The sequence below is a fragment of the Hyaena hyaena genome, unplaced genomic scaffold, assembly GCF_003009895.1.
Source record: "Hyaena hyaena isolate Hyena2069 unplaced genomic scaffold, ASM300989v1 scaffold_553, whole genome shotgun sequence".
NCBI lineage: Eukaryota > Metazoa > Chordata > Mammalia > Carnivora > Hyaenidae > Hyaena > Hyaena hyaena.
The window spans coordinates 1,040,892-1,056,648 of record NW_024081184.1 but is presented as its reverse complement, the minus strand read 5'-3'; the positions used below and the strand labels follow the sequence as shown (position 1 = coordinate 1,056,648).

At 39.7% G+C, this 15,757-nt stretch overlaps 1 protein-coding gene across 2 annotated transcripts in view; it reads right to left on the bottom strand.

The window, feature by feature from the left end:
• The window catches only part of USP32 (ubiquitin specific peptidase 32), a 236,475-nt gene extending 221,468 nt beyond the window's left edge, over positions 1–15,007 (bottom strand). For both annotated transcript variants that reach the window (XM_039255992.1, XM_039255993.1), the window contains exon 1: positions 14,846–15,007. In XM_039255992.1, the coding sequence (XP_039111923.1) occupies positions 14,846–14,903 (58 nt within the window). In that variant the 5' untranslated portion in view covers positions 14,904–15,007. The remainder of the gene's footprint in view (positions 1–14,845) is intronic.
• Positions 15,008–15,757: the final 750 nt, after the last annotated feature.

Below are 15,757 nucleotides of genomic sequence, written 5' to 3'. Positions count from 1 at the left end.
AAAATTCATATGAAATATCTCATAATTCCCTTACAGCAATCCTAAGCTATATGGTTGAAAATACAATACCAATCATAAGGCTATATTCCTATTACAATCAGAAATCGTGGGGTGCCTGGGTGACTTAGTCAGCTGAGTATCTGACTCCTAATTTCAGCTCAGGTCATGATCTCATGGCTTGTGGGATCAAACCCCACATCACAGCCTCCTTGGCTTTCTCTCTCTTTCTGCCTCTTCCTCACTTGCACTCTCTCCCTCAAAACAAATAAACATTAAAAAAATCATAATTTAGTGCAATTTTTGCTTTCTTATACATATGAGAAAAAGCATATTTATGTATTTGTTAATATTAGAATCACAAGGGACACTGATAAGGAGTTAACACCTTAGAAGGATTCTCAAATCCTTCAACTGACACAAACACGTAAGATAAGCAAAAGTCTTCTAATTTCCATTGCAACCTACAATTGTCTTACTTCTAATAACTTCTAGCATATGTAGAACTGCAGTGCAGTTATCTTGGACCTATAATTTTAATTTTCAGTCACATTCCTATAAACTGCAAATTGGGAGTTTGAGATATGAGCCACATGTTATTTAAACATTTGGAAGAAAACATGAAAATGAAAGTTAAAAGATCTTAAAAGAAAACTAAATAAGATAACTCAATTTTAAAAAGCAACACATCACAATCATATAAAGACACCAATGACTTTAACCATCTGGTTCTCTCCATCATCAAGCATATGCTGAACACCTATTTGTGCTTAAAACAATGCAAAGTGGTTTTTAAAACAAATTTTTTAAAAATCCTCCTCAAAAAACCTAAAATTAAGTGAGGAGATCAAATTAATACACATAACACAATACCATAGGTATGTAAAAATATTCAAATACCAAGGATACAAATTAAGAGTCATAGGACTTTAAAGGAGATAAGTGCTAGACTGTCCAGGAATGTTTCAGAGAAAGGTAAAATCTAGGCGAAGTCCAGAAAGATGAGGAGAATCAAATGAAAATGAACCCTTCATAACCTAGCCTCATCTTGCCTGTACAACACTGTGTACAATATAAAATTACTAGAATAAAGTAGAGAAAAACTCACTCCACATCAGAAAATCACAGAAATACAAAATGAAGAGAGCAAATCGACTGGCCCACATGATGCTTATTGTAAAGAAGAGATTAAAATTTTTAAATAGAAGTACATATTAAATTATGTAAGTTATATTTAAAAAGTTCCAAAAATTGCATGGAATTTTGACCTACCTTTAGCATATTTTTCTATTCACACCAATAAGTATTTGCTATTTGTGAAAAATTTGAGTGTCTCAGAACCAATCAAATCAAGGCTCACCTGCAAAATGTGAGAATTAATTTTGATGCTAATTTTAGCTGCTAATTATAACACAAATTACAAATCTACAAGTCTTTACATATAAGATTGTCTCCTTTTTCCTTCATATTTTCTACTGAGTACTTCATAAATTCAGATAATTTTAGTTTAGGGCAGGCAGGTATTTATTTGAAATGTTTATTTTCCTGGAACATTTGAATATTTGTAGAAATGTCATGAAATGACTATAATTTATCCTGTAAAAATACAATTTGCCAGACATGACTATTAGTTTTATTCAGTCAGCTTTCTCCTTTATTCAAAGGGCACTAAGTTGTCCCATTCATTCAATCAACATTTTAATAAGCCCTGCCATATTACCTTTTAGGTTCCAGAGTTATTCTCAAGGATTTCAGAACTCAAAGTAGAAAGCCAATTAAACTAGCAGCTGTAATGAAGGGGATAAGCACTATAATAAAAGTGACAGCAGAGAAAAGGAGGAAAAGTAGGAGCAATATGAGGGAAAGCTACTGAGAGGACCTGACGCCTGGGTTTAGTTTTGATGGATAAGGATCTCGTGAGGCAGACAGTTCAGGGAGAAAGATGTGTGTCAGTTCATCAATAGGCATATACTTCCTGCCAGCCACTCTGCCAGCTTCTGGAAATTAAAAAAAAAACAAAAAAACAAAAAACACTAGCACTAATTTCAAGATACGAGTAATCTTTTCAGGAATTTACTTCATAAAGAAAAGACTTAAAATTTGGTCTTAAAAATAAGTTTATGGGGCACCTGGGTGATTCAACTGATTGAGCATCAGACTCTGGATTTCAGCTCAGATCATGATCCCTGGGTTGTGGGATCTGGCCCCATATCGAGCTCTGTGCTGAGCATGGAGCCTGTTAAGATCCCCCCCCACCCCCCTACCCATGTGCTCTTTAAAATAAATAAAATTAATTAATTAGAGGCACCTGGGTGGCTCAGTCAGTTAGGCATCCATGACTTAGGTCATGATCTCATGCTTCGTGGGTTTGAGCCCCGCATCACCCTCTGTGCTGACAGCTCAGAGACTGAAGCCTGCTTTGAATTCTGTCTCCTCTCTCTGCCCTTCCCCTGCTCACACTCTCTCTAAAATAAACATTAAAAAAATAAATAAATAAAATAAAAAACAAAAAATGAGTTTGCATCTCATTTTAAAAAACTAGTTCACCAGTACATACACAAAAAGTGAATACTGTATGATTTTATTTATACAAGACTCAAAAATAGGTAAAACTAATGTATACGGATAGAAATCAGAATAGTGGTTACTTCTGAGGGGGCAGTATCAACTGGGAGAGGGCAAGAGAGAGCCTACTGGAGTGCTAGAAACATTGTTCTCTATCTTGGTTTTGCATCGTGATTGCTTAGGTACATAGCTAGAATTTCACCAAGCTGTATAGCAAAATTTGTGAACGTTAGTGTATAAAGAAGGGCATCCCAAGATCTAGGAAGCAGCATTTCAAAGGCAGACAGTTTTCATACGGGAGCCAAATCAGAGAAACTACCAGGGCTTGCCACACTACTGACTTCAAACCATAGGTGTTGGGTACTTCTCACCGATGAGCATCTGAGTAAAATGACCAGATGTGTATTTCAGAAAGATTATTCTGGTGGAAATATAAAGAATGGACTGAAGACGTAGGAGACTAATAATAGTCCGGAGGACAGAAGAAGGCCTTTTCTAAGGCAATAACTTTACAGACACAGAAGAGGGGCGCCTGGATGGCTCAGTCAGTTGAGTGCCGACTTCGGCTCAGGCCATGATCTCGCAGTTCGTGAGTTCAAGCCCCGCATCAGGCTCTGTGCTGACAGCTCAGAGCCTGCAGCCTGCTTCGGATTCTGTGTCTCCCTCTCTCTCTGCTCCTCCCCCACTCATGCTCTGTCTCTGTCTCTCATAAACAAATAAACTTTAAAAATAAATAAAGATGCAGAAGAAACATAAGATAATAAGGAGGTATCATCAAAGGGACACTGTGATTGATTAAATGTGAACAGAGAAAAGAAAAAAAAAGTCTCATATGATAACCAGATTTCTGGCTTGGGCCCATAGGTAAACCATACACATGCAATATGTAAGCAGATCTGTGGAAAAATAAGTTGCATTTAGTTTGAGAGTCTACTGAAATAATATTAAAAAGCACGCTCCAAAAATAAAAAGTGCTCCACTCAAAATGGAACATTTTTCTGACATGTTATTTACTGCCAAGTGCTCATTTAGTTGATATCCTATTTCTTTCATTATTTAAATATGTTTGGCAATGTTCTGTCAACTTCAATTTATACCTATATGGTACCAGTAATATGACAATATAAAATGCTTCCACCATTAATTACTCCTTTACTATGTCTCTAAGACTATATAGAATAAGTAATTTCTTTTTTTTTTTTAATTTTTTTTAATGTTTTCTTTATTTCTAGGAGAGAGAGAGAGAGAGAGACAGTGTGAGCAGGGGAGGGTCAGAGAGAGAGGGAGTCACAGACTCTGAAACAGGCTCCAGGCTCTGAGCTGGCAGTCAGCACAGAGCCCGACATGGGGCTCGAACCCACGAACCGCGAGATCATGACCTAAGTGAAAGGTCATGAAAGTGAAATATTATTAAATATTACATTTTATAAAAAGACTTAACCGACTAAGCCACCCAGGCGCCCCAGAATAAGTAATTTCTTATCCTTCCATAATTAGTTGTAAAGAAGTATTCTTACCTCAGCATCTCTGACAAAGAATAACTTCTGATCTATAAAACTCCATACAGTGAAATATTTCATTTATGGATACTTGCATAAACTTAAGAATCTCCAAACCAAATTTATTAATCAAACAACTGCTCTAAACCCACTGCAGCTTCCTACTACAACTGCTCACCAATGGATTCCAAAACCAACTTTAAAGCAGAGCCAAAAATGATATAAAGTAACACTTTTAAAGGCAAAAGATGCATTTAAATATATGTACATTATATAAAAATATGAGTTTTTTTTTTCTGCCTCAGAACTTTTATTTTATTTTTTTTATTTTTTTTTTTTTACAAATAGTTTATTGTCAAATTAGTTTCTACATAACACTCAGTGCTCATCCCCAAAGTGCCCTCCTTCATGCCCATCCCCCCCTCCCCCCCACATCCATCATTCCTCAGTTTTTGTCAGCATTCAAGAGTCTCTCATGGTTTGCCTCTCTCCCTTTCCCCCACCATTTCCGCCCTTCTTCTCCCCCTTGGTCCTCCGTCAAGTTCCTCCTAATCCTCCTATACGTGCAAACATATGGTATTTGTCCTTCTCTGCCTGACTTATAAAAATATGAGTTTTAAACCTCATGGCATACACCCATGAGCGCACACACATTTATCCTGAACAAAGTTTTCTCTATAAATTTAATCTGGTTTTTAGAAAAGATTGCTTTGATATGCAATTCAGTCATTCAACAAATATGTGCTGAATAGCTTACATAGGACAAATAACATGCAATTGCTAGAAATACAGCAGTGAACAAAATAGACATGTTCCCACCCTCATGGAGTCTAGGGGTATGTGATCATAAAAACTGCATTCTAGGGCAAGGTCTTCCTCCTATCCCAGTTTATAACTGACCATGCAATGAATCTGCCCTAAGGCTTAAATTAAGACCCACATGACCAGAGATCAAAGATTACTAAAAAGGAACATCAGTATAATTACTTGGTTAAAACAGAGAGAGCCTCTGGGGCACCTGGGTGGCTCAGGTAGTTAAGCGTCGACTTCGGCTTAGGTCATGATCTCTTGGTTCGTGGGTTTGAGCCCTGCGTCGGGCTCTGTGCTGACAGCCAGCTCAGAGCCTGGAGTCTGTTTCAGATTCTGTGTGTGTGTGTGTCTCTCTCTCTCTCTCTGACCCTCCCCTGCTCATGCTGTCTCTCGTTCTCTCTCAGAAATAAATAAAACATTAAAAAAAATTTTTTATTTATTAAAATATTAAATATTAAAAAATTAAAATTTTTTTAATAAAAAAAGAGCTGAATCCTAATCTTTAATACTGGAATGTCAAATAAACATTCCTTAAATGGAAAAAAAAGTATCACTATAAATGTATTACTTGGAGATAAAAAGTAAACACCAATTAATAAATCTAAAATATTAAAAGTACTGGATAATAAGTAGAGAAAAATTGCCAAGGGAAGGAGGATAACAGTACTACTGTTTTCATAAGTAACCCTGTAGAACCATTTGATTCTAAATTATGTGCATATATCAATCACTGTGATAAAAATTAAAACTAAAAGACTAAGAAAAAAAAGCGGGAGAAGGAATCTAAGAGAAAAAGAAACTTGGAGAAAGAAAAAAGCTATACATAAATTTCGTTTATTTACTTATTATTATTATTATTTTTTAGTGAGTCTATGCCCAACATGGGGCTCAAACTCATGAGCCTGAGATCAAGAGTCGTGTGCTCTACCAACTGAGTTAGCCAGGCGCCCCTAAAATTTACTTTTAAATCACCTAGACTATTTCAAACCAATGAGAGCACTCTGTATGTCAATGTGAATTTTATTCTCAGCTTTCAAATTAACACTGTTCATTTTAAGCAAATAAGTTTCCAACTCTTAGATTTGGCAGTAGGATGATGCTTGCCATCACGGATGAAAAGTACACAAAGATCAGTTTAAATCATTTCATGGGCAAAATTATTAAATATTATATTTTATAAAAAGACATTCTCCAGTGTTCATAAAAATTAATACTTAATGCCATACTAGTCTCAATGTCAGTATACTCAGGAATTTACATTATGAGTTATTAACTAAAATATCTGAACTAAACAGACAAAATTATGTACTATATTAAAGGCTCTTACATTTTTATCTATCATTCAAAACCTCTAGCACATTTTTCACAGCTGATTAAAGGAAATCTTGAGATGAATACATTGCTTAGTATACTGAATCCTCATCAGTACTCGATCATTTACCCTCCAACCTGACAAACATTATCCAAGTTTTCCAAATCTTCTATCCATCATTTATACATTCACTGCCATCCAATATTTACCGAACACTTAAAATACACCTGGCATTGCACCTGTCCTGGTACTGGAGATTCATCATCATGTCTGACGATAAACATGTTTTAATTACATATTATGATAAAGGCTACAAATGAACTATACAGTGCAATACTGACAGAAAACCACTTCATATATGCTAAGAGAAGGCCTCACTGAGGCTTCAAGTATGAAGAATGAGCCAGACCTGTGAAAGTATGTAAGCAGCCTTTCCAGGCTGAGAGGAATCAACAGGATCTCATCTGAATTGCAGGATTACACTGGCTGCTATCATGAAACTAGAAAACCACTGAGTGGTATCTTAGCAAGAGATGATGACAGTTAGGACTAGAGTAGCAGCAGTGAAGATGAATAGAAGTTAACAGACTAGACTAAATACCAAATGGAAGTAGATAGCCAACTCAAACTGGGGATAATAAGATAGGCCAGATGGTGAAAGAAAGGAAAAACTGAGGAAGTCTTCATGATCCTTCATTTTAGCAACTATCTTGCAATAGTGGAACCATTTATTATCCTGGAAAAAAAGACTAGGGGAGGACTACTTTGACAGAAGGGTCCTTTTCATAAGGCCATCTCTTTAGAGTCTATCACAAGTCATTTAAATCACAAGTCATTTAAAAAGGCAAGAACCACAGCAAACCTTAAAAGGCTTTTCCTTGGGGTGCCTGGGTGGCTCAGTGGGTTGAGCCTCCAACTTCAGCTCAGGTCATGATCTCATGGTTCGTGGGTTGGAGCCCCACGTCAGGCTCTGTGCTGACAACCAGCTCAGAGCCTGGAGCTTCTCTTCAGATTCTGTGTCTCCCTCTCTCTCTGACCCTCCCCTGTTCACACTGTCTCTCTCTCTCAGAAATAAATAAAAACATTAAAAATCTTTTTGAAAAATAAAAATAAATGGCTTTTCCTTCAAAGGCTACAATGCTGAGACAATCTAATTTCTTATGGATATGAAAGAGGAGCTAGAGAATTTCTTTGTAAAACTTCATTTTAGCATAGTTTTCCTTTAATGCAGTCCAACATCAAGGATTCCAAGAACCATATTATACCAAGGTCTTGATATATCAATTTTTCTGAACCTTGTTTACAAAAGAGTGATAAACTTGAGATTTCCCTAACTTATGTTAATGAACATTAAATCCCTAATAAAGAGGGGTATGGGAAAAAAAGGCCTTCATCTTTGAATAGGTAGGTCTCCTAATACATAGGTCTCTGACTTTTACAGTAAATACTAAAATACTAGTTTTATCAAGCTTCTGTGTCAGTATTAACTCTCCACCTTTTACTTTCAAGAGATCCTTATTATTAGATAAGATGAACAAGAGAATTTATTGTCATAAAGAGGTGGAGTGGCTCAAATATTCATTTGTTTTAAAAAGGCAAATTTTTTCATTTAAAGATATTTACTTATTGGGGAGCTTGGGTGGCTCAGTCAGTTAAGCATCTGACTTCGGCTCAGGTCATGATTTGGCGGTTCATGGGTTCGAGCCCCGCATCAGGCTCTGTGCTGACAGCCAGCTCAGAGCCTGGAGGCTGTTTCAGATTATCCCTCTCTCCGACCCTCCCTTGCTCATGCTGTCTCTCTCAGTCTCTCAGAAATAAATAAAAAATAAAATAAATAAATAAAGTTATTTATTTAAGTAATCTACATCTAACTTGGGGCTCAAACTCACAATCCCGAGATCAAGAGTCCTGTGCTCCTTGGACTAAACTAGCCAGGTGCCCCTGGAGTGGCTCAATTTAAACACATACATCATAGGCACGGGTGGCTCAGTCAGTTAAGTGTCTGACTTTGGCTCAGGTCATGATCTCAGTCTGTGGGTTTGAGCCCCGTATCGGGTTCTGTGCTGACAGCTCAGAGGCTGGAGCCTGCTTCAGATTTTGTGACTTCTTCTCTCTCTCTGCCCCTCTCCAGTTAGTGCTCTGTCTCTCTCTCAAAAATAAACATTATAAAAATTAAAAAAAAAAACAAAAAACATACATCACGAAGCCTAAAAGGTAAAAGCAGACACATAAACAAGCCCTGAACAGAGAAGTCATACTTTCTGGATATAGTATGAAAAGAACTCTCAGTCCCTTCTTAGTCTCCTACCATTATCAAACCATTGACCATTTTTTCTAATTGGAATATAGTTGACACACATTATATCAGTTTTAGGTGACTTGACAATTACCATACATTACAAAATGTTCACCATGATTAGTGTAGTTAGCATCTGTCACCAAAGTTATTACAATAATATTGACGATATTCTCTATGCTGAACTTTCCATCCCATGACTTAAATTATTTTATAACTGGAGTCTGTACCTCTTAATCTCCTTCCCTAGTTTACCCATTCCCCCACCTCCTCCCCTCTGGCAACCACTAAGTTGTTCTCTATATTTATGAGTCTGTTTCTCTTTGTTGCTGTTGGTTTGTACATTCGTTTTTTAGGTTCCACATATAAGTGAAATCATATGGTATCTGTCTTTCTCTGTCTGACTTGTTTCACTTAGCATAATACCCTCTAGGTCTACCCATGTTGTCCAGATTCAAATCACCAACTTTTTTTCTTTTTTTTTTAATGTTTTTATTTATTTTTGAGACAGAGAGAGACAGATCATGAGAGGGGCAGGGGCAGAGAGAAAGGGAGACACAGAATCCGAAGCAGGCTCCAGGCTCTGAGCTGTCAGCACAGAGCCTGACGCACGGCTCGAACCCACAAATGTGAGATCATGACCTGAGCCAAAGTCGGAGGCTTAACTGACTGAACCACCCAGGCGCCGCTTTTTTTTCTTTTTTAAAGGAGGATTCACACCCAGCGTGGAGCCCAAACCAGGGCTTGAACTTACAACCCTGAGATCAAGACCCAGACTGACATCAAGAGTCAGACGCTTCACAAACTGAGCCTAAACCACCAACTTTTAATTCATAAATAAAATACCTCCACCTCTGCAGCTGTTTAACATTAAAGCTCCTAATCCAGCTCTCAGCATTAATCTTGAGTACTCCAAATCCAAAGATGGATTTCCTATAGTCACAGCAAGAATAATAATCATTTCTCTAACTTTTCCTGTGACCTATCATATAATCAAGTACCAAAAATCTTCCCTTTCTCCTGAGAAAACAACTCACGATTGGCTGGTCACCACATTCCCAACTCTAGGTTACTCACACATCTTTCTGGAAGGCGACCCTGAATGCTGTCACTGTGAAGTCTCACTAACCAGACACAAAGACAATTAACAAAAAAAACCAAACAAAAAAAAAAAAAAAAAAACAAAACCAACAACAACAGCTGTCCAGTTTAGTAAATGGAAGGCCATTATCCATTAAGTGATGTCACCTCATTCTGCTCATCCTCCCCAAATGCAGGGTTCATTACTGTATTTATTGCCTCTTTGTCATGGACACTCCATACGGAGCATTGAACTGGAGATTATGAAGAACATCACCTAGGTAATTACTTAGGTGACTACATATAAAGAGACTAACTTAAGACAGCCCCATTTTTCTCTTTTATATATAATAACAGCTGGTTAAATATATTTGCAAATGGCTTAACCAAAACCTGCAATTCCACCCTAATGCAAGAGTTTACTGATAGACTTATAAATTCAGATGAAGGCAAATAAGTGCCTTAATAAGAGAGAATAGTGCAACCTAGAAGATACCAACTGTGAAATTAAATTTTCACTTATACAGTGAAATATTATGCTAAACCAGCTAACATCACATCACAGGCAGTATACTGTCAATAAAATTTTAGTATTGACACTATGAAGCTTGGTAAAAAAAAATCTTGGTTGGGGAGTCAATGTTTTAGAGGATATTAGGGCTGGTAGATAATAAGCAAAATGAAAAGTACTAGAATCTTCAACTATTACATGCTTAATTATTCCACTAGCAAAGACAATAACCTTTAAATGACGAGGAAATGAAACTCTTTAATACATAATTATTGAGCACATACAATGAAATGAGTAGTGTTAGGGCACTTTCAGGCCAATACAGCAACACACACTCTACATTCCTATAGCACTTCGTTCTATATCACTGTAGAATTTAACATCTATATGTTAATTATTTATAAATGATATACATATGTACTACTTTTTAAAAAATACTGTCCATTATCAAACATACACAAAATCGGGGCACCTGGGTGGCTCAGTCGGTTAAGCGTCGGACTTCAGTTCAGGTCATGATCTCAGTTGTGAGTTCGAGCCCCTGGCTGGACTCTGTGCTGACATCTCAGAGCCCAGAACCTACTTCAGATTCTGTGTCTCCCTCTCTCTCTGCCCCACTCTGCTCAGACTCTGTCTCTCTCTCCCCCAAAAATAAATAAAAATTTTAAAAACACACAAAATAAACTTTAAAAAGATGTTTCAATATTTTATTCCTACCTCTCATGGATAGTCCTGCATACACCTTGAGTTATATACACTTCAGTGGCCTGACCAGGCTATATGCTCCTAGAGAGAGGGTCTTTGTCATCTTTGTTTCCTTGGTGCCTAAGTCATAAGCAGCACTCAGTAAAATTTTACTGAATGAAGGAGCAAAGGAGCACTCAAAAACATGAAACTACAACATAATTTTTTGACATGCTATATTTCATCACTCAACTATTTAGTCCAAAAAACTCTTCTTTCTTAAAATTTTTTTTAATATTTTTGAGAGAGAAATAGTGAGGGCAGAGAGAGAGACACACACAGAATCTGAAGCAGGCTCCAGGCTCTGAGCTAGCTGTCAGTACAGAGCCTGACGCAGGGCTCAAACCCACCAACCATGAAATCATGACCTGAGCCAGAGTCAGACACTCAACTGACTGAGCCACCCAGGTGCCCCAGTTCTTCTTAAAGAAAGAAGAAATTCACCCACTATATTTTATTAACACTGTTTAAAAGCTAAGGACAATTTTAATTCAGCCAATTCTTGGTTTGTTTTTTTTTTTTATTTCTAGGAGAGAGAGAGAGAGAGACAGCGTGAGCAGGGGAGGGTCAGAGAGAGAGGGAGTCACAGACTGAAACAGGCTCCAGGCTCTGAGCTGGCAGTCAGCACAGAGCCCGACGCGGGGCTCAAACCCACGAACCGCGAGATCATGACCTAAGCGAAAGTCGGACGCTTAACCGACTAAGCCACCCAGGCGCCCCGTGATACACACTATTTTAAAAACACAGTAAACAAAGTTAATTCAATAAGCAAGTGATGACCTCTTCACCCAACAATTACAGAATACAAACTGATTTTGGCTACAAAATAAAATTGGTAACCTGCCATAGTCTCTGNTAAAAAAAAAAAAAAAAAAAAAAAAGCCTTATTATTCTGTTTCTAGAATGATGAAAAGGGGATAGCAACAGGAAGAAAGAATTAAAGAACTGGAGATTTTTAAGGTTTCTGGGAGTTCTGAAATACTCTAAACTGCAATTCATCTTTCATTCAATATTTTTAATGCTATGTTCCAAGCATTTAGAATATATTTTTAGGAATACACAAGGCACAAACTTAGATGCAATAGGAAGTAAAGAGATGAACATAGCTGCTAAAATTCTCAGTACTCATGTACAGTAGATGTACTTCAGAAAACACCTGCAATCTAACCAGCGTCAAGCCTTCAAGGAAAGCCTATTTGTGTTCTATTCAAGATATTCAAGATAGACACCAAAAATAAAAGCTATCAAAAATCTCCCTTAAAAAAAAAAAACTCTAAAGGTATGCTTTCAGAAAACTATTAATGTTTATATAACTGGCACACAGTCTAGCTAAAATAGCATGCAAAACCATGAGAGACTCTTGAATGCTGAGAACAAACTGAGGGCTGATGGGGATGGGAGAGAGGGGAAGGAGGGTTATGGGCATGGGGGAGGGCACTTGTTGGGATGAGCACTGGGTGTTATACGGAAACCAACTTGACAATAAACTAAGCAAAATAAAATAAAAATAAAATAGCATGCAAAACCAATCTTCCTAATTTCTAGAGCTGAAATGTAAATGAGAAGTCACTAAACTGCCCTTCACTTAGGTACAGTGTTATCTGTCATTAACATAACACTCCATTTCCAAGGCTCCATTTTAAAAGATAAACTGCCTGCAATTCCATTTTGCTTGCAGCAATATATAGTTGACTATGTTTTAAATACTACCTAATTATGGTCAGGCATTATTTACTGGTCAGTAATTTTAAGAAGGGGTAGGTATTTCAGTAGTGTATCAAGCTTGCTTTTTACCTGTACAGTGATTTATATAACCTACATTGTGTTTGTCCAATCCTCTCCCTTATCCCCACCCCTATTCACCCTAAAAAGTAAGTAAGATTAACAGATAGAGGTTTTAGTACCCATTTAATTCTTCACGTGCCCACCGCAAAAGTTTCCAAACCATTTTTTAGCTCTACCAAAAGCTTTATAAATTCTTTCTATATGACTTCAGTAAAAGAAATCCTATACTGAAGTCTACCATTTACTACAGTAAATAGTATGTTCAAAATAATGGCCCGCTTTAAAAAAAAAAAAAAAAAAAGCTCCTGGTTTACATTTAGAAATACTATTTATCAACTTGGTTCTCTCTTTTTTATTTAATTTTCCTCTGGAGCAGAATGACAAAACATAAATTTATTCAAAGAAGAGTTAAAAAAGGTTTTAACAAATATCTTGCTACCTCTTCAAATACACATTCTAAATTCGACAAGCAAACACTTCATAATAAATTGAACAAAGGCCTTCAATCAAATCAGTTTAAAATGCACCAACTATTAATTTCATTTATATTTACAAAAGTACTAAAATCTTAGTGTGATATGAAAGTATATGGGATACAGTTGAATAAAAGTTAAATTTTAGAATTCCTTTAATGCCAGCTACCTCACCCTCACACTTAAGAAACCAAATACTTCTGAACCATGGAGCTGCAAATCAATTTGACTGATGTCCTCTTTCATGCCACGAAAAGCCATTGCCTAATTGAGGCCAGACCTGTTAGGCCTGACAGCATCCCAGAAACGACCAGCCTACTAAGGGCTGGAAACACATCAAGAATTTGGAATATTTCTCATATTGAGAAAAAAGTTCAAGCAAGATTGTCCATAAGAACAATCATTACACTGTTCCGGGGGGGGGGGGGGGGGAAGGACATAAAAAGCATACTTTTGTAATTCTGGTCAGTCCACAATGAATACAATACACCTAAATTCTTCATCTAGTTTCAAGAGCTATCCCACTGAATTTATCTTTGTTTCTCACATACAAACAAGAGTTTACTACTAAACCCTTATTTTGAATGTCTGTCTTTAAAACCAATTTTCATTTTATATCCCTAGCTACTGAAACCACCACCTGGAGCATGGCTGGTTTCTTGACTTAGAAACCTGTTAACAATAATGCCAAGCATCCAACCTGCTTAATGTTTCACTTACCAAGAAAATCCATTAAATGTCGAAAAGAAATACAAGCATACATACACACACATACTCAGATCCCAGTCATGAAAAATTAAGTCACATTCCGGCCATAAACTGCAATAGACACTTCCAGTTAGGGTGTGCTTTAGCGATCACGGACAGCGGTATCAGAGAAAGTGGTAGGGGGCTGGGACTATTAACAGCACACTGTGCATCAGAGCCAATAAGCAGCAGGCTGGGACTGGCAGCAAGGCCGGTCTCCAAAGGGAGCTATAACACAATATCAGAATGCTGGATTTCCGAATGCCATTTTATGGGTAGGGAGGGGGTGAGAATTGGGGATCAAGTGCAGTAAAAGGCTCCGGCCAACGTCTAAGGAGATGAAACCTAAGACAAGGTCTTGTGGCAAAACCAGCTGTCCAGTCTCATCTCACCTCAAATACAACTTAATTTCAGGCCGTTCTTATCAAAGTCAGCCGCTCAAAGGGTGAGGGGGTGGCAGGAGTGGATGACGGTAGCCCCCTAGAGACTGGCAAAGACCCTCGGAAAAGGCGGAGACTCCACAACTGGAAGGGGCTTCCAGCAGCAAAAAGAGACGAGGGCTTTGCAGCCGCCTCCCCTCTCCCTTCCAACCAAGGCTGTTGGGTAGGAGCTTAGGATGCTGTCGGGTTTTATGAAGGAGTGATACGAGAAAATGGCAGTAAAGGATGAGGGGGACTGGAATGGCTGATGCCACCCAAGAAAGGAGGGAGAGGAGGACTTCCCTGGACACATCCAGAATAACAACGCCACCAAAGAGCACGGGCATTTCCGTGCCAGCGTCATATACCCCTCTCTCCGAGAAAGCTTCTCCCCCTTCCATACGGTCCCAATTCCCAAACAACTGCTCCCACCCGACCCTTCTCCCTCATAATATTCCCCATCGCTCCCCCAAAGGTGGGCCTCCTTTCCCTTCCTCCTCAGGCGCCCCACGCCCTCAACCTCCCCTCACCTTCCCCGGTCACCCACCCTCGGGGCAGCCTGTCGCTGGCCTCCCCCGCTGCTCGTCCAGACCCCTCCCCCCCTCACCTCTCCTCAGCGCCTCCTCGTAGCTGAGGAATCCGATCCGTGACTCCTTGGCGCCCATGCTCCCCTCATCCCCTCGGCCGGGGGTCGGAGCCTGATCTCGCCCCCACCCCCGCCTCCCGCCTGCGACTAGGCGTCCCTGGGTGACGGTGTCGGCGTCCCCCGTCCCCCTCCTCTGCCCACACTAACAAGTGCCGCTTCTGCCCCAGCAGCTCCTCTCGGCCGCCGCCACCGCCTCCATGCCTAATCACGTGACCCGCTCCCACCCCGCCCCCTTCCCCTCCCTCCTACTCCGCCCTTCTCCTCTCTCCTCCCTTCCCTTTCCTCTTCACGCCCTTTTCCCTCCTCCCACCCCCCTCCCGCCGGCCCAGCCGAGGGTCACCTGACCCGAGGCCGGGGATTGTTCCGGGTAATGGCCGCCAGGGGCCACACACTTCGCCCCGCCCCACGCTCTCCGCGCGCAGGAGCGTAGAGGAGGGGCCGGATCCTGCGCGTAACGCATCATCTCCTAGTTTCCCGCCAATCCAAAGCCGCAAGGCCGGGAAGCCTCCGCCCGTCTGCAAGGGTGGGGGGAGGTGACTTCCGGGGCGTTCTGGGCCGCGTCTCCCGCTCACCCGTACTGGAGCCCGAGGGACGGGGCTGGGGCGGCTGGCGGTTTGTCAGGCCCTGGCTGGGCCACCTCTTGGGTGGAATCTTAGGGGAGTGGAGTACGAGGGGTGCAGTGAGAGAAAGGGGCAGGCAGGGGAGAAGTGCCTAATGTGATGGAAATCTTGGGCTGGGAGGGAGTTGTGAGAGGAAAAGAGACTCCGAGATTTCCTGTGACGAAAGCTTTCTTAATCCTGGTGGGGAGATCCCTGAGGGAAATGAACCTTCTGACAGAGTTCAGCATATCTTCGTTTTCACATTACCTGTTCC